This window comes from Anser brachyrhynchus, assembly GCF_964034855.1.
Source record: "Anser brachyrhynchus genome assembly, chromosome: 6".
In the NCBI taxonomy this organism is placed as follows: domain Eukaryota; kingdom Metazoa; phylum Chordata; class Aves; order Anseriformes; family Anatidae; genus Anser; species Anser brachyrhynchus.
In genome coordinates, this window is record NC_137700.1 from 38,908,229 (window position 1) to 38,933,283 (window position 25,055).

Sequence of the window (25,055 nt, forward strand, 5' to 3'; positions counted from 1 at the left end):
GCAGACACGAGAAGAGCAGGCAAATGAGCTATTTACCCCTTCTGTTCTCCAGTAGGACTGAGCTTCTGAACCTTTTTCTTATAGACTAGGCATAGTTTCCATGGATTTAGTAACCTTCAACAGATTCCCCTTTGATGGAGATGTCCATTTTGCTCTTAAATTCCTGTAATACCCTTTGATGAGAACTGTGACATTCAACTACATGTTCAGTGAAGAACCACCTGCTATTGTTTTAACTGTCAGCTCCAACAACTTCATTTAGTAGTGTATTTAAACTTAAATAGCAGGGGTTTGAGTTTAGTTTCTTGCGTATTCTGCCTTTTTTGAGCCTTGCCCTATCAACTCACTGCCCACGACGTCTGTTAGCAGAGCAAACAATCTTTACCCTCCCCTCTAGGCCATTTGTGTTTTCATCATCTCCTGTCTAATCCCCCAGCCGCCCTTTTTCCAGGCTGAGTGGCCTCACCAGTGCTGAGCAGAGGGGAAGGACACCTCCCTCAACCTACGGGCCCTGCTTTCCCTATCGCAGCCCAGGATACCATCAGCCACCTGTGCTGCGATGGCACCTTGCTTCCTGATGCTCAGCTTGGTGTCCACCAGGATGCCCAGGTACTTTTTTTGCAAAGGCAGAATGGCTTCCATTTTGTTTTCCCATTCCTTCCTAAAATTTTCTAACGCTTTATTTGCTTTATAGACAACCGCAGAGCATTAAGCTGAAATTTCCATGAGTTTATCTGTTGCTGCCCTTGAATTCCACTCCCAGTGTTAACAGTTAGCTCACAGCCCAGCAGCGAAGCTGGTTTGCCCCTCTGCTGAATGTTTCTTACACAACTACGTATCACCAGTGTTATATTGCTATCAGGGTGCCTTACTAAATACAGTAAAACAGAAAAACAAGTTTTCTGTGAAGGACCAGCCTGACTTTCCCCAAAGAACTACTGATGTTAATGCCTTTACCAGCTGTTTTCCTGGAAAGCAGCACGTCAAAAGTGGCAACAAAAGCAGCGAGAAAATAAAATTTTGTATTCAGGAGTTAGTCTTTTAATTAAGAAATCAGTCACATGAGGAAGTGTACAAAACACAGTTTGTGAGGAACCCTGTTCTACAACGCTTTCTGGCACAAATATCATTTATGGCATTACATTGCATGTGTATACCTACCTGAGGGCTGGGGCTTGCAAAATCTTTTTGCAAAGTCTGCCTGTTTATAGACCACAGCACTGTACACCAAATCTGGCATGTATGCCACCATGAAGTCATGATTTAATCAGGCATGTGTGCCAACTGAATTTGATGAGACACTCAGAATTCACTCTACTCAGAGCCCGTATTTATGTATTAAAGCCGATCTCTAAATTCCTCTGTTGTAGAATAACACCGTTTCTTCTGTAGATGACACAATTTCTGGTTCAAGGTCTGCTCGCTTTATCTGAAATATACAGAAAAACACACTCAACACCACCATATCCTGGTAACCACCAGTTAAATCCTCATTACTGCACTGCACTTTCCACAAGTTGAAATTATTTATTCAGCAACAAGTGTATAAGGGATTAGAGTTTTTTTGGTTTGGAGTTCATGGGATTTTTTTTGGTCTTCTCTAACATTTTCAAACATAAGGGAAGAAATGTGTTGTATTTAAAGTTAAGAGGTACTCCCAAGATCTAAACAGAGCATTAGTGGTGTTGTCTCTGTTCACTGTATTTGGGTGACTCACCCAGGAGAACTTCTATTGAGAGCTGAGCAATTGGGAAGCTCAAAAGGGGAGAAAAGACAGACCAATCTGCCGTACGTAATTTCTCAACAGTCTCCTCATTTATGTCGAGTTTACCCTTGTTGCCACAAGAAATGAAGATGCCTGAATTTTTAGGCTAATAAGAGAAGCCACCGGAAATTTTACGAGCCCCATCTGTGATTTTCTGCGAATATTCAGCAGCCTCCCCACTGCCCCAGTTTAGATGCACTGACCATTTCAATCCTATTGCTTTTTGTTAGCTGCCCCCCTTAAGACAACTGGCCACACGTACAGAATGACTATTTAATATAACAACAATCCTAAACCAATTTCTTTCAAAGGACTTACCTCACCACACTGTGGGAACATACTAAGTGACGCTGGTAGCATCCCTGCGAGTACTGACGTAATGAGAAGCATTCTCATCGAAACCAAAGCACGTGGAGTTTTGACAAAGTTTGCTCTGTCCAAGACATTGAAAAGTATGTCAGTTTGGGTTTGAAAAATAATCTGACAGCGAGACAAAGAGCATTCATGAGCAGTTAGAACTGTAAAAAAGTAATAGCCTAGGTTTACGAATCCTGAAGATGTTTCCTATTTCCTATGTTCTTACTCCTAACTTCGTGTTCTTTTCCTTTACTTCGAATTTAACTGAAGCATTTTGCAGGTCCAAAATGAGAATACAAGATTAAGAAAATAACCAGCAAGTTCAAAACAGCAAAAGAAGAGAAGGTACATTAGTGTTTTGAAGTCTCCCAGTCCCTGGACTAAGATTTTTCATGTATTACCCTCCTCCCTTTCAGATTTAGTTCCCCTTGGCAATCCTACTTTGCATTGTGCGAAAATTTACTACTCAATACATTTTAAAATATTCATCTTATGTCTTCATTTATGTCTACTGATAACAGCAGACCCTTAAGTCAACAAATGTAATAGGAAATTGATTTAGGCAATGCCAGGTTACCTCCATAATTTATATAACATAGACAATTCCCAGCAAAAGCTCAGGGCAGGCTAAAAATTCTCTGATACAGCATACAATGAATTCTTCTTACGATATCGAGTTTTTAAATGTTGCAAAACCAAGAAAATGTTTTTGTAGTATATGGAAGGCTATGTGGAAGTTGGGGGCCAGTTTTAATTGAAGAAATCAGAAGAAATGCTCACAGCTACAGACAACCTCCTGCAAACCATCAAAACAGATGCTGACATAACCAGGTTCACTGCGTTATCTAAACGAATCACACTACCTGAACAAAAACCTTGCAGATAATTATCTCTCCAAGGCAATTAATAATCGCAAAACCAAGGAAAAAATGGCAAGCAGTAACAGCCAGACCAAATATCAGAATAGCCACTGAGCAGGCACCCGCTTTCCAGTCCCTCTTACCTTTCCACAAAGTGCATAAGGACAGCTGGCAGGAAGAATGCTGTCCCAAACGAGACTCCTCTTGACAACGCTGTTTCTTTAACGGCCTCCAGGGAGGGACAAGAAAAAAAGTCATTAAAGCAGTGCTCCATACAGCTTCAAATACTCCCCATTTCTGTGAGCACTTTTTTTGCCTAATAGTCTGGAGTTTCAAGCAACAGGGAAGTGAAGGCTAAGATCATTCACTGGAGGATTTCTTTCTTAAGTGGAAACTAAACTCCTACACGTGGCAAATACTCCATATGTGACTAAGAAATTCCTTAAAAAGGGAGGTGGTACTAACAGTGCCAGACCAAGTGTTCCTTCCACAATAATCATTTTGCTGAGACTTGCTTTTTTTTTTTTTTAAGTTGTGCTGAACTCTTTCCAACTGGACATACCTTCTGGGCATCACACCTTCTGGGCAGCCTGTGTAAAATTTAAAGTTCTCTGTCCAGCTGTTCACAGATCTTTATGCTCATCTAGCTGTTTCCTCCCCTCCAGACAGCAACACAGAAAGGCAGGGTCACCGACAGCACATAAAGTGTGACTCCTTGCTGTAGTTCCTGTGGGTGTTGCTCTCCAGTCGATGTTGATGAGCAGGGCAGGGAGCAAATGCAGAGCAGCCTGGTCAGCTGCTGGTCAAGGATAAAATGCACCAGCACACTGTAGACCAGGACATTGCCCTTTGGGAGGGTAATGATATTCCTGCTAGGGAAGATGCATGTGCTATTTACAATACAGGGCTTTTCTCTGACATGTACCATCGGAAGAAGAAACTCTAGGAGCCTCGCCTCCTTCTGGGGTGACAAAGGAAAGCAGAAAAGTCTGTACTAGTGTTCCTGTGGTTTATCTGCAGCACTTGGTGTATTGGCTTGGGGAAGGTGCCAGCCCTTGGAGACACAAGACAGGTGCCAAGCCGGTTCCAGAGACTAGTCCAAGCCCAACCAAAGATTCAGCACCTGATGTGGGATTCCTCAGTTCAGTATGGCAAACTGCACCTGCTCTGAGCATAATGTTTAGCTCTAAGCAGGGAATGAAAGGCACGTCGAGAGAGGCTGCCCCCGCCTTGCCTACCTTCGCACCAGCCTTTTTTGACACTCCTAAAACCTTGCCATTCCTGTCCATCACTTCAATTCCATTCTCAAATTCTGGGCTTCTCACCGCTGCCACAGTAAAGGCACTCGTCAAGCCTGCAGAGTTAAAGAGGATTTTGCTTTTAAAGATCCAATGAGACTACCTTGATAACAACGTTCATAATTATGCGCATTTTACATTTCCAGTTCAACAGTTCACAAACTAATAACCTAGCAGCCTAAAGTAGAGACTGCTCCATAAAAATCTACCTGGAATCTTAATTCTTGTTTCAGAAGCTTAATGATTTTAAGGCACCACTCCCCACAGGTGCTTTATCATTATGGACACTTGGAGCTTTCAATCACTGCCAGCCAGCAGAAGCCATGAGTACTTTGTTCTTAAGAGAAAAGGGAGGGGGTTGTGTTGTGACTAGGTTTTGTACTGGTCTGTGCAAAATCCAGCACAGGAAAGACACTGAAGGAAACAGGTTTGGGGTGAAGGCTGCATTGGTCTTGGCCCTTACATCAGCTGCACAATGTACGGTTTCTTTTTACTCACCAAAAAGAGGAACAGGTAGAAGTTTCTTGACAACTAGTTGTGTTAATGGGCTCTTCAATGTGTATCGATTCATGAAGATAAAAGGCAGAGCCTAAGAGATTGGGAGGAAACAAGCACCTTATATTAAAACAAATGTGCAACATTTCAATACGTGCAAGAGACTAGGAAGATAAATCTGCAACTTAGTACTTAGATACCATCTATAAAAGTAAACAAATTAACATTTCAACAAAACAGACATGCTCTCTAATTACTAAAGGTTTTTGTAATCATTCTTTTATATAAGTGCACAAAATATTATGGAAAAAAAAGTATTAAATGTTATTACGTAGAGGGCAGTAGCAGTATGGATACAGAGGCAGAAAAAGGAGAACAATTACCTCTGACTAATATTCCTCGGACATCCGTCCAACTGCCTTGTGACGTCCCTACCCCCAACCAGGGCACTTGGCACACTTGTGTACACACTCCTACCTCTGCAGTTTCAGGTCAGTACCATATTCCCATAATATGCTTGAGGGAAGTTTAATTCCTCTACCAGTACAGCACTGACCTAGCTCCTCAGCTGCCTAGTGAAACTGAAAGGCCAATTAACCTGCATCCAGTGCAGTACTGTCATTACTATGCTGCTTCTGCAACCTGAGCGATCTGTATCCAGCACAGATTCTGGCAGATTTCACCAGCTGTTCAGAGCAGGACAGGTATCTTCCACAGCACTACATCGAGTAGCAACGACAGCAACCCAGTGAGTTACTCTGTGTTTGTTAACTCTGTTTGTTTCCTCTCACCACCCGTTTTCTAAGCTTGCAGAAAAATACAGAAAAGGACATAAGAGGAAGCAACAAAGGAAGCCAAGCACGGTATTGGCTGATGGATATTCAGAAGAAATTCCTTACTATGGAGGCAGTGAGGTGCTGGCACAGGCTGCCCCATCCCTGGAGGTGCACAAGGCCAGGCTGGATGGGGCTTTGGGCAGCCTGGGCTGGTGGGAGGTGTCCCTGCCCATGGCAGGGGTTGGAACTGGGTGGGCTTTGAGGTTCCTTCCAACCCAAACCATTCTGTGATTCTCTGATTGAGAAAACTCTTGTTCTCAATAGTTCTATGGGAAGACATCAGAGTTGAGCATTAGAGCACAATCCTGAAGGATACGTGGCAGTGTGATTCTCTCGGGGCCTACCCCTCCTCAGAAGAACTTATCAGGAAAGCAACCAGTGAGCAAATACATACACCTATAAGCGCTGCGTAGGAAACGGCTCCCACGCTGAAGAAGAGTTGCTTTTGTTGAAGTGAATTATCCTAAGGACAGAAGAAACATTACTACATAAGGACATTTGTAAAACACTTGTAAGTCATGTTCAAAGTGGTCTTGTACAATTAAGACGATGCCGAAAATAAAAATCAACACATACCTCATCCTTTATGGTACCATTTCCATTCAGCACGGTGAATGCTGTGGTGTAGGTGTGAAATGCGAACTGCAGAAAGAAGAGATTATAAGCTAAAACGAATTTGGGGTTGAGACGAGAAGATTTGTAAAAGTAGAAAGAAAGAACAATTACCTGACAAAAGAAAACTTGTTTTGCCTGCACCTGAAGCGATGAAGCGATAACCTAAGAGGAAAACCCCACAATAACATTAATTTGATGAATCTAGGAAGTTTTGGTGAGCAGTGGTTAACTAGAACACGAAGAGAACCACTGTGTTACTATCTGCAGCAGCGTCAGGTAGGCTCCAGTAAGGGCTCCACTCAGCACCAGAAGCCATTTGCCTTGATTCTAGGCTAACAAGCTTTCTTGACACAGATGTGACAGATTCACTTCATCTATCCAATATAGAAGCACAGTGATTAAAGCACTGCAGAAGTTTATTCGAACAAAATGCTTTCTTACCCAAAATAAAAAATAAATTTGTGCCCGTGAAGCTTAAATAGAATAAAATAACTCAGAGAGTAGACATGGAATTAAAGAAGTGAACAAGTAAGGGTCTGATAGTTTTCACTAGTATAAACACTTGATCTAACTGAGCTTAGATCTAAGATTTCAGTAGTTACTTCCCAATTTCTTGTCCAACTCAGACAGTGAACAAGAACTTCAGCTATAAATGACAGCCATTCTTGAGGCCTGACCTACCGAGCTCCAGGTATGAAGCACTCTCAAAGGCCAATGTCAATCAAGATATGGCAGCTATCAAATAAGAAACAGGGGAGACTGTTCAAAGCCTCAGAGGAGGGCCGGTCATTCTTTTAATACTAGTAGATGAACTACCTCTGTTATTAATGCCAGTGCTGAATCTGAACACATCTATGAAGCAGTATTAAGCTGTAAATATCAAGACTAAGTACTCGTGTTAATTCTATTATTGTTCTTAAGGAATTTAACAGCCATCAAAACTTTCATTATGCTTGCCAGCAGTGCCATGGAGGTTCGTGTTGTACCTTGATATGGAATTACAGATCTCAGTATGTATCTCCTATGCCAAAACCAAAGGTGAACACATTTAAACGTGTAATCATGCATTTAGTTACAGCTACAAATTCTATCAAACAAAATGGTGCAGTTTTTGACCACTATAATGAGTTCATTTTTATATCTTTCCTAACTTCTTGACTACCATTTTTAACTTGCAAAAACTTTTGTTAAAAAACCAAAAACAACAAAACAGCAAACCATATTCTGGGTCTGAAACACAGAACACAATGCTCTGACTCCTCCTAACTTCCGACACAGTTTTCTAGACTAAGCAGACCAAAACCAGGCCTTGTTCTCAATGCTTAGCAAAATACTCCTTATTCAGAAAGCTGACCTTCATGCATAAACCATCTGTCTGAATACTGCTGAAGGAAGGCAACTAAGAGGTTTGAAGATTCCTTAAAGGCTTGATTTCCAGAAGGTTGCTCAGCACTTCCCATAAAACAGACATATTTTAGAAACCTTGTGCTGAAAATACAACTGAGGAGCCTAGAATTGTCCATTCTCTTCCTCCGGCCTCTGGCTTTGGAAAAATGTAAGCCACGTGGTACACTGGTATTTCTCCTGGTTACTCACCAATGGAAGACTTAGTGGCAGGAAAGCTGAAGAGAAAGAAAAACTATTTCAGTAACAATAACTGCTGTGAGTCTAGATTGAAGGTTTTGAGCAGAAAGTTTCCCTAACTTCCCCCCTCCTAGTTTCAGCTGTAAATAAAACACTAGTCCACAAAAAAACATTTTTCCCAGATTTCTATTCCAACCTTTGTCTCTCATTCCTCATTCACGAAGCCAAAATATCTGGTCTCAGCTTATAGCCAAAAGGACCTCTCAAGAACTACACTCAAAATAGCTACATGGAAACCGTATGACTACTCTAAGAGTTATTGGCAGCAAAGGCTGCCACGTCTGTGAGTGGTTATACAAGAATATGAGTAAATGGCCTATGTATGCTTATATTTGATTAATTGATTATATTTGGTATTGATTGTGCTGCCTCAGTTCCCTAAACATCACCACAAGCAGACTATCTGCCACTACAGCAAGTAAATTCAGAGTAACCGCTAGCATCAAGCAAAAACTTAGCATATTGTAGACTGTTTTACATGTGGAACAAGTTGTGAACTAATTCTATAGTGCCAAAAACACAGAGACTGCTCAAACTACTTTGAACTATCTGAGCAGGTAAAGTGTGGGAAAAAATTTCTCTTCAAGAGGACTGCAGGAATAAATAAATCTTCAACAAACAAGGGAGTGCAACTAACAGGAGTAACTGTCTACTTGTTTTCCATATGTAGAAGAGTATCACTGTCATATCACAGAGGCTATTTACTGTATGTTACTCCCCTTTGATGCTTCAGTCAGTGGTTGTCTTAAGGGAACTTACCTGGAGGTCTAAAGAAAACAGGAATTATCTTGCCTGTATCAGGATGTACACTAGACTTAAAAGAAAAAAAAAAAAAAAAAAAAGGTTAGACTACCTGTGCCATACTTAAATAAGGGAAAAAAAAAAAAGAAAGAAAAAAAAGCAGATTTCTAAATCTTTTGGAAACTTGGAAACTTACCAGGCTTAGCAGGAAGGCTCGTTTTGTCTAAAAAAAGTGAAAAATAGGTTAGCAATCAATTTTCAAAAGAGCCTGAATAAAATCTTGTTTCTAATTTATTCTATCATTTTCCTAATAATTTACTTTTATACAGAGTGACATATGTGGTCACATCCCTTTTGTTATTTTTTCCCTAAAATTTCTCCCCACATACTTTGTTGAATATATTTACTCACATCCCATATGCTAATAGCACCAAGCACGCACTATGGCGGAGCAGAAAGTAAATTTTAAAAAGTTAAGCTAGCAGGCATTTTAAAACAGAAAACAACAATTCTTAAATATGGCAAAAAGCCTACACACTTCTTGTTAACACTTCGGCTTTTATGGAATCACAGAAGATTTTACTTCTCCTTTCAGACCTTGACACACAAGGTACCAAATGCCACATGGGTACAGCTGAGCCCACACCGAATCAAAAGAAAGACTCCTCTTAAGGAAGCAAGGGTTCAGCGCTACCTTCTAGCAACTCTGCAAGGAGGTTTCCCACCCAAGTACTGCTGCTGTTCATTTTATGAGATGTGAAACCAAATCAACCTGCACTCTATATGATGATGCAACATCAAATATTTAGAACAAGTTCAGTAAGCATTTTGCATATTTCCTACCTGTATCACCCCAGATGAGGACACGCAGGCTTAGAGCGACGATTCCTGGAGTGATCCGAGTGTCTTTTCATCTTAGCAATACGATACTCAACCTAGCATTCCTCAGGATCTTAATACTGAAGTTTGACAGTAGTCATCCACAGAAATTCCTATCAGATTCATAGCTAGAAAAATCTCTGTAGTAAAGAGTTTTGCTTGGGTTACCCCTCGTAACTGAATCTCAGTATTGTCTGCTAGACCGTATACTACTATCAACTATTTCAGCCATGAAAAAAAACCTATTTTGTATAAACCATGCTCCAAAATACCTGATCATTCTGTATGGGCACACTTAGAGTCTTTTCACTGCTTTCAATTAGTACCCTGGTTCTTCTTATTTCATCCTGTATTTGAGGAAAAAACACACAGAAAAAATAATTCAGATGTCAATGGTCCAAAGTGCGATGTATCAGTGATTAGACACTAATGACACACCTGTAACATCAAGCTAATGCACCCATCGCTCACCAGAGCAATGAAAGCAAGAACGCACCGACACACAAAACCAATTTACAGTCACAGAAACTTTGATATACATTCAAGCATATGAAAAACCTCACTGAAATCAGGAGTGTATTTAAAGTTGCCCGTGCCTGCTGGCAAATTCAAAGATTTGAATGGCTTACTCCAAAGGAATCATCCGATACGACGAAGCACCATGGGGATGGGGATGGGGATACAGCAGACCTGCCTTCTCCAAAGCTGCTGCAGCCCCAGATCACAGCTCCTGCAGCAGCGGGAGGAATTTAAGGGTCCCCCCAGGACCAATTCAGGTGTCCCCCCAGGGCCAATTCAGGTGTCCCCCCAGGGCCAATTTAACACCAGCACCCGCAGCTCTGCCCTTCTGTGCTCGTCTCTTTGGAGGCTCCCTGGCTCTTAATTGGGTTAATTCAAGCGTGGACGCTGCGGACAGACTCTAAACGTGATCGCTGAAACGTCGGTGTCCAGAAACGCCCGGGTTTCACCTCTACACGCGACAAAGTCACACAGACGGGAGGTTTCCCCCCTCACCCGCGCAGCCGAGCCGGGCACTCACCGGGGACGCGAAGAGCAGCAGCGGGTCTAGGACGTCAGCCCAGAGCAGAAACCTCTGGAAAAAAGACTGAAGAAGACAGGGTTCAGGGACACGGCCACGCAACTCCCCCCCCCTCCCCGCCTTCCCCCCCCGCGCCTCACCGGGCCCTGCGCCCTCCACAGCCGCAGGTTGGTGTCCATGGCGCCGCCGCACCGGAAAGCGCCGCCGGGGCCGGTCCGGCTGCGGCACGCTCCGGGTGGGGCCCGCACCGCCACCGGGGGCCGGGGCCGGGGCCGGCCGTGGGGTGTGGGTTCGTGGGAGGTGTGGGGTCGCGGGTAGGGGGGCAGGCAGCACGGGCAGGGCGCCATCGGGTTGTTTTCTGTCAGGGGTGCTCCTTCTGGGGGAGCTGGGGAGCACGCAGGCGGCTTGAGGCTCCCCTGAGTGCGCTGCGGGAGGGGGAAATGAAGAAAGGTGACGGACAAGAGAGATACATAGGGTAAAAAACATATATATAACTTTTAGATGGTGTGTCCCAGCCCCCCCGGGGTTTCAGGTGCACAAGCAGTTGGCATCACAAGCACTGACACATTGCTCAGCGTTACCTCTGCCATGCAGAGGTTTGGCTTCACATGCAGCAGGCCCAGGTCAGCTTTGTTGAAAGCTGCACAGCCACGGGTGGATTGATACCAAACGGAACTAAAATGCTGGTACTGAAAGGTATCCGCGAGTACTGAAACCTAAAATGCTGCCTTTCCTTCTGCAGCACCAGGCAAGGCAAGATTTTTCATCCCATCGCGTATATTGCAACATCGACGTCTATTAGAAAGCTAATTCAGTAAATAGCCACCTTTGCCATCATGGTTCCCTTATGCTGACCTTTCCCCTGACTCCACACAGGAGAAGGTGAAAAATACAAACCCATTCAGCGTTGTTTCAGTTTACCCAGCCTGCCAGCAGCTCTGTCACTTTGCTCACAACACCCAGGACTGGCTGTGGCCTGCTCCCCCCTGCTCACACAGAGGCAGCAGCAGCCGGCAGCTGCTTGTTGTGAACAAAGGTACAGAAGTTTCCAATGTATTGCAGCTTACCCAACTTCTACAGAACAGGGAAATGAGAATCTTTGAGGGGAAAGTGGAAGGAAAGGAATGCAACGCATCTGCTGCCAGTCAATCTTAAGATTTATTGATGATGCCACAGCTGGAGATATGATACATTGTTTTCAAGCAGTACAATAATTGACCTTTAAGTTTTCCTGGAGGCAGGTTCAAGCAATTAAACATGGCTTTAAACGAAGCAAGACTGTCACTAAACTCCAGTAAGTGCAGTATTAGGGCTTAAGTTTCTAAACATCTCCCAATCCACATTACAGTTCTTGATGCTTGTTAACGCTCCTGTGTAGCTGCACTGTATCTTCAACCGTAGGCAGGATTGAAATGGCACATACTTACATTCATTTCAAGTTACAGTGCATTTGTACAAACAAACTTTAATTTTTGCATGTTACATTTCTCTCTTCCCCTGAAAAATGCCATTAAAAATAACCCCTGCATCAAAACTCTGTTTTCTGCATTGTCCACAAGTGTTTTCAAGCTTCTGGTACAGAAATACATTTTTTCACAAGAAAAGGTAACTGGGGAGCTTTCTGGTCCAAAGCTAGTTAATGAAAGAGGAGAAAGAGAGGGGGATTGGGGGTGGAAATCACCACAACCATCAGTGCACACTGCGGAATGCAACTGTATTTCTTCTACTTGTCACAATCAGGAACACTGCTGGTTACAGAAATTTGTAAAACTTCAAATTGCAAAGGGGGAAAAAAATCCTTAGTTTTTACCCTTCTTTTTAAAACAAGACAAGGGAGTCTGTAAATATTTCAGCGTTTATTTTTTCTTTCTTAACATGAGAAAATGAGAACTTATTTTTTCTACAATCACAGCTGCTCTCTTCATTACCCTATGCTGAAGACATTGAGTTTTGTCTGCATATTTGACTGTTTATTTATGAACTTTTTCAAAATACTCCTTAGAACCTTCTGGGTTGGGCTTGATCTGTCAAGAAAAAAAAAATAGTTATTATATGCTATAACCGAGATACAAAAATTATGGACTTGACATTTTATCCAAGAGAAGGCATGCATAGCTTATTAAAACACTGGGGTTATTTCTGCTTCTGCACTTGGTTGAACGTTCCTACTTGTAAGTTAAGTACATAACACATTTTTCCTGATAAATACCAAGCAGAGCACTAAGTAAGCAAAAAATCCAAAGGCAACCTGTAGGAACTACAAGTCAAGAGTTTTAAATACAAACTGTGCCTTCTAGAAGAAAGTCAGAGTCTTTCTTCACAGAAATCACATATTTAGTATCATGCAAATAGACTGAATTGGTCCAACCAATAAAAGGTTTAGAAAACAGCATCAGATTCAGTCAAGCACCTCACATTAGAGTGGTTCTCAGCCCTTCGGACATGCAAAACCATGCCGGTGTCTATATTTAGAACAGTGATATTTAGCAGACGCTTACTGTAGGGGAATCTGGAGTCCAGTTTGCTGGGCAAACCTCTCCATGTGTCTCCACATACTGGAATGCTTTCACCAAGCGAAGGGTCTCTTCCACACTACGGCCGACGGGGAGATCGTTGATACTTAGATGCTTGATGACCCCATTTGGATCGATGATGAAGAGACCTCTGTAATTGAGCAAGAATTTGGGGAATGCACATCATTTTCCAAGACCAAACACGCAAGAAACTGATGAACCATTTCAGCAAGGTCGTTATTCTTAGCTGCACACACTAGAGTGAGGAGCAGCAATACCCCATTTGATATACTGTTTGTTAGTGCAGTGATCAAAAGCTAAGAGCCAGTGAACTGCTACGGTATTCTGAAATTATGGAGCGCGCACAAAGACTATTAAATCAAGACAGCGAGATATACAACAAAGCAGAACTTCTAATTCCATCTGTATTTCAAAGGTGATAGCTGCCATCCCTTCCACGTCTTTTTGATATGAAAAGCCAAAGGTTCTGAAAGAAGAGTTGCTTATGCATTAAGCTACTAAGTTAATTTCTGTTATATATAAGCCATTGTAGAAACCAAAGTCCCAATCTCACCCTACTAATTAATTTAATTTGTTAACAAACAAATGTCTGAAGTTCCTTCCTAGCAAAGAAGCTGCTGTGTTTAGGTGGAAGAAAAAAAAAAAAACAGCACAGATTAAGGCAACCTATAATTTGTTCTTTAGTGTTAATCAGCACTGCATCAGAATTTTAAGCAGCCTTCTGTAGACTTTTGCCACTCTTTCCTTGGAAGGAAACCAAATTAAATACTTCCCCCCCACACCCCTCCGTGGCATAGAAAAGCCTTTCTCTGTCAAGTATACATAACTAGAGTTCTCTGAATGCTAAGAGTACAAGCTTGCTTTGGGAACGACAGCCAGCATAAACCTTTTAATCCAGAGAGATCAGGAATCAGAGGTCGCTAGCAGACACCTACTCAGTCCCATACATATAAGGGACCACTATTTGCTTTTAGCATTTCCATGGTGTAAAAAAAAACAATTTTTCAATTCTGGGTAACTACAGAATTGACTGTAGTGGCCTCTAGCTTTAGGAGCTTCTCACACATAAGGTAGTCTCTTCTCCCTTCAGATGAGAGGGGAAAAAAAAGGGGGGGGATCCAGCATAAGGTCCACAGGAGTAAGTGCATACAGCATTCATTTTGATCCCTGTACAGTTCCCCTTGGAGGAAGAGACAGTGTAGGTCACTTTGTTTTAAACTGGGTAGTGTCTTAACAGAGTTAGCGGCACTCATGCGTTACCTTAGTGCTATGCCAGGTCCCTCTAGCAACACACCATAATCACGGGAGATTTGTTTTGTGAGGTCTGACAGAACTGGAATATTCATTTTGCCCAAACCGCCACTCTACAAAAAAAAAAAAAAAAAAGAGTAAGATTAGTAAGATTCCATTTTGTTAGCAAATGCTTTTTAGGGCTCTCTTTCTTGAGGCTGGATTCAGTGTTCCTGAAGGTATGCTAACAACAGACACCATTTTCTCCATGACAGGAACTGTGCGAGGAATGGTTTTTGCTTTTTTGTTGATGTTGTTTTTCTTTAAAAAGCACTCGCTTGTTTTTTTCAGAACACGAAAACCTGCTTAGCATTTTAGAACTGCGTATTTTGGTGGTAAAAGGTACTTGTGAAAACAGTGAAATTTCCAGACAGATTTTGCTTGTATCCCATGCTGAAGCTTTGAATACAAAAAATTCTATCTCATATCTAAGTATTAGAAATCAAACAAGATAAACATGGTGGGGAAGAAAAAGAAACCTGCATACTATAAGCAGACAAAACACAAAGCTTCAATCAGCCATGCTCTGCGTGTCAGAGTTAAGCTGCTCTCTGTATGCAGTGCAGGTACTTTCTCCCCAAAACCAATTTAAATACTATTTGGAGAGTCAACCAAGAGAGCTTTGAGTTTTGCAACACACTGGAACTGCACGAGAGATAAGCTTTCTATCCTTGAAACAGGACTGGCATTTGTTAGCTTTTCTATTCCTGGCATCACCAGTGAATCATTGTGCAATCTCAGTCACTTAGACCCTGATCTTGCAAATGCTTGCCTGCAACGGAGCTCTCACACGCAGAGCTTTAAAGGCAGACGCTGGAGAAACCAAGGCCTTAAGTCCTGTGGGTGTCAGTTTCCCATCTGCACCATTATGGAATTCTTTCCACCCTGCAGAACGCTTTGCTCTGTGTGCATACCCTTAACAACTTCCACATAAAGCAACGAAGGCAGTCCATAATCACATTTTAGAGCTTCAGCAAAGCATGCAGAAGATTAAATACTCTTGACTGGTTCATCTAAACCATACTAAATTGAGGAAACTCCTCCCTCCTACATAACCAAGGAAAAGCCATGCATCTGGAGGCAGCCCAGTCCAACCATGCTGAGCACCCCTGTGGACTGCTGTCCCCATGACCACATAGGCAGTAACTGATCACACGGGAGTTTCAGCACCCTCCTGTGTCAGATCTGATTGTCTGCAACTAACCAAGCTAGCGAGACGGTTTGTGATGGCAAAAGTACGCATTTTCACACAAGTGAAAGGGGCTCCCTTCCAGTAAAAGCCCATCTTCTTTATCACTTCCTTTCTCTGAAGAAAGCTAAAGACCTCCATTTGTACTTCAGAAGTGGAACCATTTCAGCAAATGAGTTAAATCTTACAAATGCTCCATTAAGCTGCTTGTTCTTCTGCTTCCATTCTAAAGTTACCACTGTCACGTATTGGTTAACAACTAAGCCAGCTGCTATTCATTTTCTGTGACATCACACACAAACCATCAGCTGTAACAAGCAGCTAAGGACAGTGACATATACACTTAACGTTTGTCTTTTAAGATAAATGTATAAGATACGAAGTAACCCACAGAACTACCAAGAGAACAAAACAAAGATGAAAAAAAACCCTACACATTATTAAGGAAGAGATCGACAAAACAAAGGTAGAGGTCAGAACTGAGTTACATCAAACGCAGAAGTTACTTAACATATCACCATAGGCAGTCTATTTATTGAAGTCAATGTTTGCATAATTGTTTACTGCTCTTATGAAAAGAAAACAATCCAACAAAGAAAGCCGCAAACAGCTGCCCAATTCATACCTTTCGTGGCGTATTTATCCAGGCCAGATGACAAAAATGAGAGTCCACAGAAACTGCCACCACTTCACAGTTCACATCACGAAATTCATTTGCTTTATTACTGAAAGCCACAATTTCTGTAGGGCATACAAAAGTGCTGGATGGGAACAGAAAAAGAGCTATAATGATTCAGCAGCATTTTGACAGCTTTTAATACAAGGCACTTGCACATCTGTTTCCAGGCACTAATGCAGCAGCACGTTTTATTTAGCTTGGTAACTGACCGTGTTTTCTGCTTAGCTTCACTGAGACTCAAGCCACTGCAGGGGACACCTAGCTGGTGCACCAGTTTTCAACTACCAGTTCTAGGCAGAGATATTTACGCTTGGATGAGAAAGCACTGCAGGTTAAACCCTCCCCACGTGCCCACATGCACCACAGTTCGGCAGAACGGCCGGGATGCTCTGTCCAGGAGGATTCACCTCTTCAGGACGGGGTCAGCCTCGTCCACCCACCTCTCACTCAGGAGCTGGAGGGCACACCGTGACCCCGTGCCACAAGGCAATGCTCTCACCCCTGGGATTTGACACCACCAAGGCCCCGTTTACCCCCTGAAGCACACCCCGCAGCTCAAAGATGCTCTCCAACCACCAGGTCTGTTGTTTTAGCACATGATGGATGGCCGTTTGCCCCCAAGCCTTATCAATCATATGAAAACCAGACAGATTTGCTTTGCAAAACCAGCCCGGGTACGGTAGAAACAAACACTGCAGACAGCAAAGAGCCGCAGCACTTCTGGTGACCTTCAGCAACGCTCCTTCAGTCACAAGCGCCAGGGGAGCACCCAGAGGCTTATTTTACCCCCCGGCACTCACAAATCCAGCGGGTAGAAGAAGAGAACGAGGTATTTCCCCTTGAAGTCATCCAGGCTCAGCTCCTTGAACTCCCCGTGGACGACAGCCGTGCCTTTAAAAAACGGGGCGTGCTGCGTAACCGCCGGAGCCAGCCGGGAGGCGCCTGAGGGGACAGAAAACCACGGAGGCTGCTCGCAGCCGGGCCGGGCCGAGCCGAGCCGGGCACAGCCGGGCCACCGTGCCCGGGGGGCAGCCCGGGGGTCCCGCGGGGCGCCCTGCGCTTACCCAGGCTGAGCTGGCGGCGGGCGAGGAGCTGGGGCCGGCCCGGCAGCCTCCTCCCGGCGGCGGGCACCTGTGAGGGGACACACGGGGGGTGAGAGGCGGCGGGGAGGCAGCGCGGGCAGGGGGGGGGGGAGCCGGGCGGCCGCGCACTCACCGCGCTCCGCAGGAGCCTCCCCAGCGCGGCGGCCATCTTGTGCGCGGCGGCGGGCGGGGAAGGGGCCGGGGGAGGAGGGACCGGGGGAGGAGGGACACGGGCGGTGCCAGCCCCGCGGCGGGAGGAGGTGTCCCCATGCTGGCTGCACGGCCCGGGGGGCGTCGGGGTGGGGTAAGGGTGGGCAGAGCGCAGGGAAGGGCGAGGAGCGGGTGGCACGGTGCCCGTGCTCGCCGCCGGCCTCTGAGGGGCTGAGGTGGCTCTGGCCCCGGGACCTGGCTCTGCGGTGCAGAGCGAAGCGTGGCTCAAGCTAAAACATTTCAACAATAAAGTTTTCTGTCGACTCTTTGATGAACTCGTGGTCGGATTGTAGTTGTTTAGTCATAAAATCCTGCCACCGGCCCAGGTGGAAGCAGCGCAGGAATGGTGGGTGTGTTGTGGGAGGGAGCGCGCCTGTTGCAGGCAGACCTCTGTGCTTCCCTGAAGGTGGGAGCTTCGGCCAGCCTGCTCCTTTAATACTCGTATTTAAAAATATTCACGGCCTGTTATGAAGGGGAGATCCCACCCTGTGAGCTAGGGAGAGGTGTGGCTCCTCCAGCGGTACTAGATCTGCCATCAGCAGCTGGGGGCAAGGCCAAAGGCAACCAAAGCAATGTCAACGAGCTCCTGGAAGCTCAACGGATGCTGCATCTGTGGCTCTGAACACGTTAAAAAACTTATTCCTGGTACCGATCCAGCTGGTATGGTCCAGTCACTTCCATAAGTCAACTCTCTGAGCATTCAGAAGTGGAAGGTTGAGCACAACTCACTTGTTAGGAGTGGATTTGAACCAATATTATCTCCCAAATGTGCCTAGGAACTGTTTGGGACAGTATTAGTTGGTGTCATCCAAAAGCACACCAGGCACATTTCTGAACATTTAACATTACAGACACACCAGTTTCACTTTCTCGTGCCTTTCTGTGGCACTTCTGAATTTATTAATACAGCTGATGCCAAAAATGGGTGGAAATGTGGCTCTGGTAATCTCAAAAACTGCCCAGCAGAGTATAACGTTATCTACTCATATGGCACAGAGGTGCTGGGCAGCTGTCTGGGCTTGTGGTGAAGGTGGAGGTGCCCAAAGGGAGATGATGAAGATGGAGGTGTTCTGCACAACGGTGTAGAGGATGAACTGTTCCTTCCTATAGCCATGGTGAGAAAAGGGGGAAGGAAAATGTGGACAATTAGGGATGTGGATATCTCAGTACAAGGTCCACCAGCGTGATAGTCTAACTGCTTCCTGCATCCAGTAATTTCCTTGCATTCAAGCATACATCACTATTGCTTTTGATGTTGCAGCTGTTCTCTTCAGGCTTAACACCTTCTAACAAAGCCCTGAGAGTGCAATAGAGAATGTGTGCATAGGTATGAACAAGTGGTCACTAAAACAGCTTATTCTGAGTTAAGGACCCTCACACGTTCCTTTCTTGTCCTTAGCATTTCACTAAGGGAAACCTGAATGTGTTCGAGAGGGAAGTTCAGCTTTGGCTCTTGTTGATGAACTAGGGCTGCTTGAAAGTACCAGCCGGACAGGGGCTCTGTCAGGAAGGTGGCTGCACAAGGGGAGCCAGCTGGCTGAGCTACTCAGCTTATTTGCACGTCTGTTACCTAAAAGTTTGGCGCATTCTTGCTTTAAAAACCCTCAAAGCCTGAAAGTGGAAGTGAGTAAATTATTTCCATGTCAGAAAATACATCAGATGCGCTGCGGGTGAGGCGTGCTGTAGCCTGCAGCCCTGGGAGCCCCCAGGAAAAGCAGCAGATGGAGAGGGCAGGAGCAGTTGTTGAGAGCTGTGTCTGCAGTACAGTCTAGGGAGATTTTAGTGCCGCTGCTGAGACTCTGTGAGGACTGCCAGCAGAAAAATGAGCAATGGAGCTGAGCAAGGGTCACCTGCAGGGCAATAACTGGTGAAGAGTGGCCAAGAAACATCAGCCAGTACCTGGGCTGACTCCTCGAGCAGCCGTGCAGCTTGGCACGTCTGTGTTCACGTCTGCTGGAATGGCACATCTCCTCTGCATCAACAGATCAACTCGCCCAGCAGCAGCTCCCCTGAGGCTGGGCAGCAAATTGAGTTAAGGATACGGTCGGGCCATAGCAGTTCCTTTCCCTCAGCTGTGGGAGCTGTATTGTAGCAGCAAAAAGAAAAAAAAAAAAGGCTATTGCTAGGATTTCCTGAGGATGGTTGTCTCACCCGCAGATGATTATTCACAATTTCTCAGTTGATATTTTTTAAAATGGTGTCCTTCCCCTCTCCCTGGAAAGTTATATTTGTTTAAAACTCTTTGTTTAAACACTTGGCTTGCAGGTGGGGAAATATTGCTCATGCTTTGTTATGAAGGCAGCATAATTCAGTTTCCCAGACTTCTGGGCAAGAACTTGAACTACTGCCATTTAGCACGGGGGTTTATTTTCCATTTTGCTTTTTACCGGGCATCCCTAGGATTTGAAGGCGGACTTTTTCTCTGCAAAGCGCACCTGGCAAAACAGTTGTTGCTTTTCCTCAGCAGCACTTCTGGTGCACACTGGAGCAGCTGCTAAACCTGATTCTTCTGGCCATCTGAAGTTCCAAATGGATTTACCAAGCGGTACCACATGCACATCTTTCTCAGTAGCTTGTTGATTTTCTGCTTTGCTGTGTCACTGTACACTCCTGAAATCAGGATACACGGTGTTGCTGAGACTATGGGATTGAAAACTAACAAATAAAAAAATAAGATCAGGGAAACCACAGGCCCTAATCTTGCTTTTCATCCTGCAGTTGCAGACTGCTGGTTCATACTGGTTCAGTGAGAGATCAGCAGTGCATGTTATTATTGGAAGGTCTGGAGTCTTTAAATTCAATTCAAAGACATCTGAAGTTTGTGAAAGACTTCCCAGGAGTTCAGCAAGATTTCGCAGAGAATTTTGTGTCATTATAAGGTGCTGAGCAGTGGCTAAAGCACTTGAATGGATAACGGGAGAGGTAAATTTAATTTTTGGTTATGACACTTATCTGCCTGTTCTCACTTAGTGCCTTTTTCCCTATCTGTGAATAATTAAATTTGCCTTTTTGGTAAAAACAAACAAACAAACAAAAAAACAACCACCACAAACAAACAAAAGCTTTGAGATCTGTTGATTAAAAAATTACTACATACTACTTGTATATTGCTACCATTGTTGTTTTGTGAGGTTAGTTTTTAAAGAGCTGTTTGAAAGATCATCATTAATGCAACAAAATGTTAGTGGAAGGGTAGCTTCTCTCTGAACCTGATGAATGGGGTAAGACAATCCTAAAACAGATCTCCTGCTGTTGTGGGCCATTGAATGTCAGATTCTGTGCTGCTTATTTGACGCTTGTTTAAAAAATAAATTATGTTCTTCTAGAAGATTATTTTATTCCATGTGCTTAAATGCTGTAAGAATCATTTGTCCTCTGCTTTGAGGAAATAGGTAACTGCAAAAAAAGGTTTGGAAATGGAGAGAAGCTATAGAGGCATGGACATTTTCACCTAAAGCAAAGCAGAAAGTTAGGTTTCGAGAACATGATGCATCACCCCACGGCTGTTGGTAGATGGCAGCCTCTGTCCTTACGCACAGGGCTCCGCGAAAGGTTGCAGCTACCTGCAGATGCCTCCTCGTGGGCCTGCACGTTCCCACCTGCTGATACAGCATCTCAGCAAGAGGTGACAACACGTACCCCTCTGTAGGGTAAGTTTCAGGACCGATTCCAAACGCAGCCCCGTTCGGAGGTGGTCACGAAGAAACTCTACAGCGCTAATTACGTGTTGTAACGTGAATGTGGGCGATAGCTCCTGTCAGGGCGTGTTTCCAACTGATAAGAATAAGGCAAAACCCTTCCAGGCAACCGGCTCACCTGGGATCTTATCCTGACCTTTCACGCGGGCTGTGCTGCGGCCGAGCGTTCGCTCTGTGAGGGCAGGATAAAGCTGGGTGCGTGGTGCCCGGCTGCTGGCCGGAGCTGCGGGAGCCCACCCTGCCGGGGACTCGTCTGTCAGAGCCGCTCGCGATCCATCGCCCGCCGCTCTGCTGCCTTCCTCTTTGCCTCGCGCTGATGCATTTGGGTTGCACACGGTGCTGGCGTTTCATTTACAAACCTCTCTTCTCCCATAGAGGGAAGATGGCTGCCAGCCCGGCTTCGCCCTCCTGCTCGCTGCTCAAAAAGTGCCTTTCTGAGCCACTCTCGGATGGCTTCAAATGAAAGATGTTTTATTTAAAAGCAGAATAACCAAACGCATTAAGCACCATAGAGAACAAATCTTTCAGTTTAGCCGTGGGTTGTTTTTTTTTGTAACCTTTACTTTTTAATTTTTCTTCCAAAATTAGCTGCTTCTGTGTGATTCAAGCCAATTTTTTACCCTTTGCTCCCACAACCACTGAATCAGGGTCTTTAGGCCTGAAAAAAAAAAAAAAAGACCTGCCTGTTTCTTACCTGCCACGCTGCCTTTGAGTCCATCCTTGTGTATTTCAGCACCAGAGTTTGCACCAGTCGGTAGAATAAGATAAGCAGTAGAAGAGACTCAAGGATTTCCTGATAATGAAGAATTTCTTTTCCCCTCGCTCACAAAGAACCTGACTGCTCCATTACATTGGGTGTGGATGTGGCCTAAAATTAAAGGCCTGGGTTGTTGTAAGAGAAAATTCATATAAATAAATGTATCTCTTTCTAATATTTTGTCGTCGTTGTAAGAGAAAATTGATATAAATAAATGTCGCTTTTCCTAATATTTTTTGTTGTTGTGTTTGTGACCCAGCTGTTCCAGGTGGCACGACAATGAAGATGCCCACAGCCATAGGAAATTCATAAGGCAGGGCTCCAAATGCTCTGGTGGGTTCTGCAGAGACCAACACACAGACTTCGGGTCAAGTAGGTCTGTGCAGGGCGATTGATCTGGCAGTCCCTGGGGAACCACGTCCATGAAAGGGGCCATCCATCAGAGCCCCGTGCTGAAGCAGAGCTCTGTCATGTAGCAGTGCTATATTCAGGCTTTAGAGTCTGAATTAGGAAAGGGATGCAGCGAGGATGGGTTGTCTTGATTTGTTTTTCAAAGCAGGCGTTGTGATAGCGAGCACAACTCCTTCTTGTTCTAGGGCACCAAACTGACTCAGATATATTGGAAACAAGTTTTATTTTCTCAGTTGCTATAAGAATCATTAAGAAAACCCACTCCATTGTTCTTACTGATAAAAATGAAGTCAGAATTGCTGCCCTCCATGTAGATGTGCAACTCAAACAAATGCTTTTGCAGAATCTCACACCCGGTAGCAGAGCTCGGCTTTCCACTCCCTGTGTTCAGCCACATTTGTTGCTCCACTGCTCCTCACCCACCTCAATGCAAAGTCATCCAGCTTGGTGTAAATAACCACCCAGCCAGCAGCACGACATTCGTTCAGTTGCTGTTCCTGTTTCTGCAGGGACCGGGTAAGCGTGCCTTTGGGTGCCGGGAGCGCCAAGTACTTCGCAGCTGGGCCGTTTACGAACACCGAGTAGCTCAGTGGGATTTACCAATCACCACGCAGATCTTTTGTAACTCTTCTGATAATTCTACTAGTTACTCTTTCAGGAACTAAATAAACGTTCACAAAGGACAGCACCAGCACTCCACAGTTGTTATTCTGTTCCACAGGGCAACACTGCAGATAACTGTGTGCACATAGCGCTTAAGTATGTAGATGTAGATATAGGATACAAGAGGAGCAGTAGAGCCCTCAGATGCACATACTGCTTTCCAGATGCTTAGCCACCCGAACTTAGGGTCTACAAGTGCCTCTCTCCTTTTGATCTCTTTAGATGTGAGCATCATCCCTTGCACAGAAGTGCTCAAACAACATGCAGGGCAGCCACTCCTCAGGAGCCTCATCTCTGTGCTAAGGCTCTGGTTTCCAGGAAGCAATTTTTCCCTCAAGAATTATTTAATCAGGGAAAAATCTTCCGGTACTTACAGGCACAACCGCTGTTATATGGAACTTGGCATCACAAAGAAAGTAACCACAGCACGGCATGGCTACCGGAGCCTGAACGTTTCCTGAAGTGACAGGAGGGAGGATGGGGAAGATTATGCACAGCAGTGGCACCTGCTGCAACAATAGCTTCCCAAGTTCCAACCTTGGGCATTTGCTAAGGTACAGGAGGCATTTATTATAGCCACATGATCCTAATGTCCGAGATATTATTCATTAAGCGCATTTATCATTTATTTCCTGCGTTCAGAAAGCGCATCCAGTAGCAGTCTGCTGCTGCGAGCCACTTCTGCCTGGCCGTAGAGAGAAACGCGATCGGTGCAATCAGGAGGAGGGAGAAGGGGCAGTGCCTCTGTTCCGCTTACAAGAAGCTGCATGTTAATTTGATTTGATTTGCTTCGCATGGACTTAATCAACGCAGGGCTGATGGGGGAGAGTGTTGGTGAGAGCCATGGGTCGCTTTTATCCCTCTTTCTTCGCCCGACCCGCCGAACGTGCCATCGGTCCCCGCAACGCCAGCAACACCAGCATCCCTCCCTCGGACGCACACAGCAGGCGGAATTTGGGGCTCAGCCTAAACTTCCCACCAGCCTAGCTCCTGCTCAGGATGAAACACCAAAAGAAAAACCCGTAACAACCCCCCCCCACCCCCAAAAAAAAAAACCCCAGGCCACCGCGGCGGGGCTGCTGGGTCCCCCCAAACCCCGCAGCCGCTGGGTGGCGCCCGGCACCAGGGCAGCGCCACCGGGGCCACCCCCGCGGTGCCCCCCGCGGCTCCCCGGCCCCGGGGGCTGCCCCGGGCGCTGTGTCCTCCCGTCCTCCCGTCCGCCGGTCCGTCCGTGCCCCGAGACCCCCCGGCCCCACCGAACCGGCTGCGGGGCTGGCGCCTGCGCGGGGCTGCGGGGCCGCTCCCGGTGCCCCACCCCCGGGAGGAGGAGGAGGAGGAGGAGGAGGAGGGAGGCAGGAGCGCCCCAGCCCTCAGCCCGCCGGGGAGGATGGAGTAGCGGAGAGAGAGGGGAGCGCCGGGGGGAGCTCGGAGGAAGGGAGGGAGGGAGGGAGGAAGGATCATGCCCGGGGGGACGAGGCGCTAGGGGCAGGAGCTGGTGGGCGCCCGCAGGCTCCGCACCTCGGCGCCGTCCTGCTGCAGTGCCGCCGACCTGCGCTGCCCGAGCTCGTCAATGGAGCTGGAAAACATCGTTGCCAACACCGTCTTGCTGAAAGCCAGGGAAGGTGAGAGAGCGCCGGGAGAGGGGGGGGCGAGCATCCTCGGCGCCGCTACCCCGCTGCTTCGGGAGGGGAGGGGGGGGCACGGGGCAGAGCCGGCGCTGGAAAAGGTTTCTGTGAGGCTGAGCCCCCGGTACGGGGGGGAGAACATCGATGATCCCCCCCCCCCCCCCCCCATGTCCTCTGCGCGAGGAGCTTTGGGAAAGGAAGCGGACGAGATCGCCGCGATTACAATATTCACCCATCTCTTCCTTCCCGCTGCACACCCCCCCCCACCCCCCCCCGAGCCGGTCCCGCAGATTGTGCTATTTCAGCGCCTATTGTTAAAGGTCAGCTGCGGATGCATTCATTCAGGAGGGCTCGGCGGAGCCGCAAATAGCTCGGGGATAGCGCGGGG

At 45.8% G+C, this 25,055-nt stretch overlaps 3 protein-coding genes and 1 long non-coding RNA gene across 8 annotated transcripts in view; 1 reads left to right on the forward strand and 3 right to left on the reverse strand.

The window, feature by feature from the left end:
* Positions 1-1,018: 1,018 nt before the first annotated feature.
* On the reverse strand, positions 1,019-10,891 carry SFXN4 (sideroflexin 4). Its single transcript, XM_080597423.1, has 14 exons — positions 10,670-10,891; positions 10,530-10,595; positions 9,763-9,837; positions 8,808-8,834; positions 8,630-8,684; positions 7,823-7,848; positions 6,338-6,388; positions 6,188-6,253; positions 6,006-6,074; positions 4,779-4,869; positions 4,221-4,336; positions 3,126-3,211; positions 2,084-2,198; positions 1,019-1,429 (listed from the first exon to the last, which is right to left on the reverse strand). The coding sequence occupies exons 1-14, from the start codon at positions 10,874-10,876 to the stop codon at positions 1,352-1,354; spliced, it is 1,128 nt and encodes a 375-aa protein (XP_080453549.1). The 5' UTR covers positions 10,877-10,891; the 3' UTR covers positions 1,019-1,351.
* A 1,475-nt stretch (positions 10,892-12,366) lies between these two features.
* PRDX3 (peroxiredoxin 3) lies at positions 12,367-17,525 on the reverse strand. The gene is made up of 7 exons (XM_080597425.1): positions 17,437-17,525; positions 17,286-17,352; positions 17,022-17,163; positions 16,168-16,303; positions 14,324-14,427; positions 13,028-13,193; positions 12,367-12,553 (listed from the first exon to the last, which is right to left on the reverse strand). Exons 1-7 carry the CDS (start codon positions 17,470-17,472, stop codon positions 12,500-12,502), a joined length of 705 nt encoding a protein of 234 aa, XP_080453551.1. The 5' UTR covers positions 17,473-17,525; the 3' UTR covers positions 12,367-12,499.
* The window catches only part of GRK5 (G protein-coupled receptor kinase 5), a 175,432-nt gene continuing 167,615 nt past the window's right edge, over positions 17,239-25,055 (forward strand). For 2 of the 5 annotated variants that reach the window (XM_080597415.1, XM_080597414.1), the window contains exon 1: positions 24,533-24,664. Coding sequence is in view for 3 of the 5 variants with exons in the window: in XM_080597411.1 (XP_080453537.1) it covers positions 24,613-24,664 (52 nt within the window). In the remaining 2 variants the exon portion in view is untranslated. Of the gene's footprint in view, positions 17,374-21,944; positions 24,665-25,055 lie in introns of those variants that run through there. The other 3 variants (XM_080597411.1, XM_080597412.1, XM_080597413.1) reach the window with 3 other exon arrangements.
* Positions 17,669-22,030, reverse strand: LOC308197255. Its single transcript, XR_013952698.1, has 3 exons — positions 21,906-22,030; positions 19,949-20,123; positions 17,669-19,594 (listed from the first exon to the last, which is right to left on the reverse strand). It is a non-coding gene; the product is annotated as an uncharacterized lncRNA (long non-coding RNA).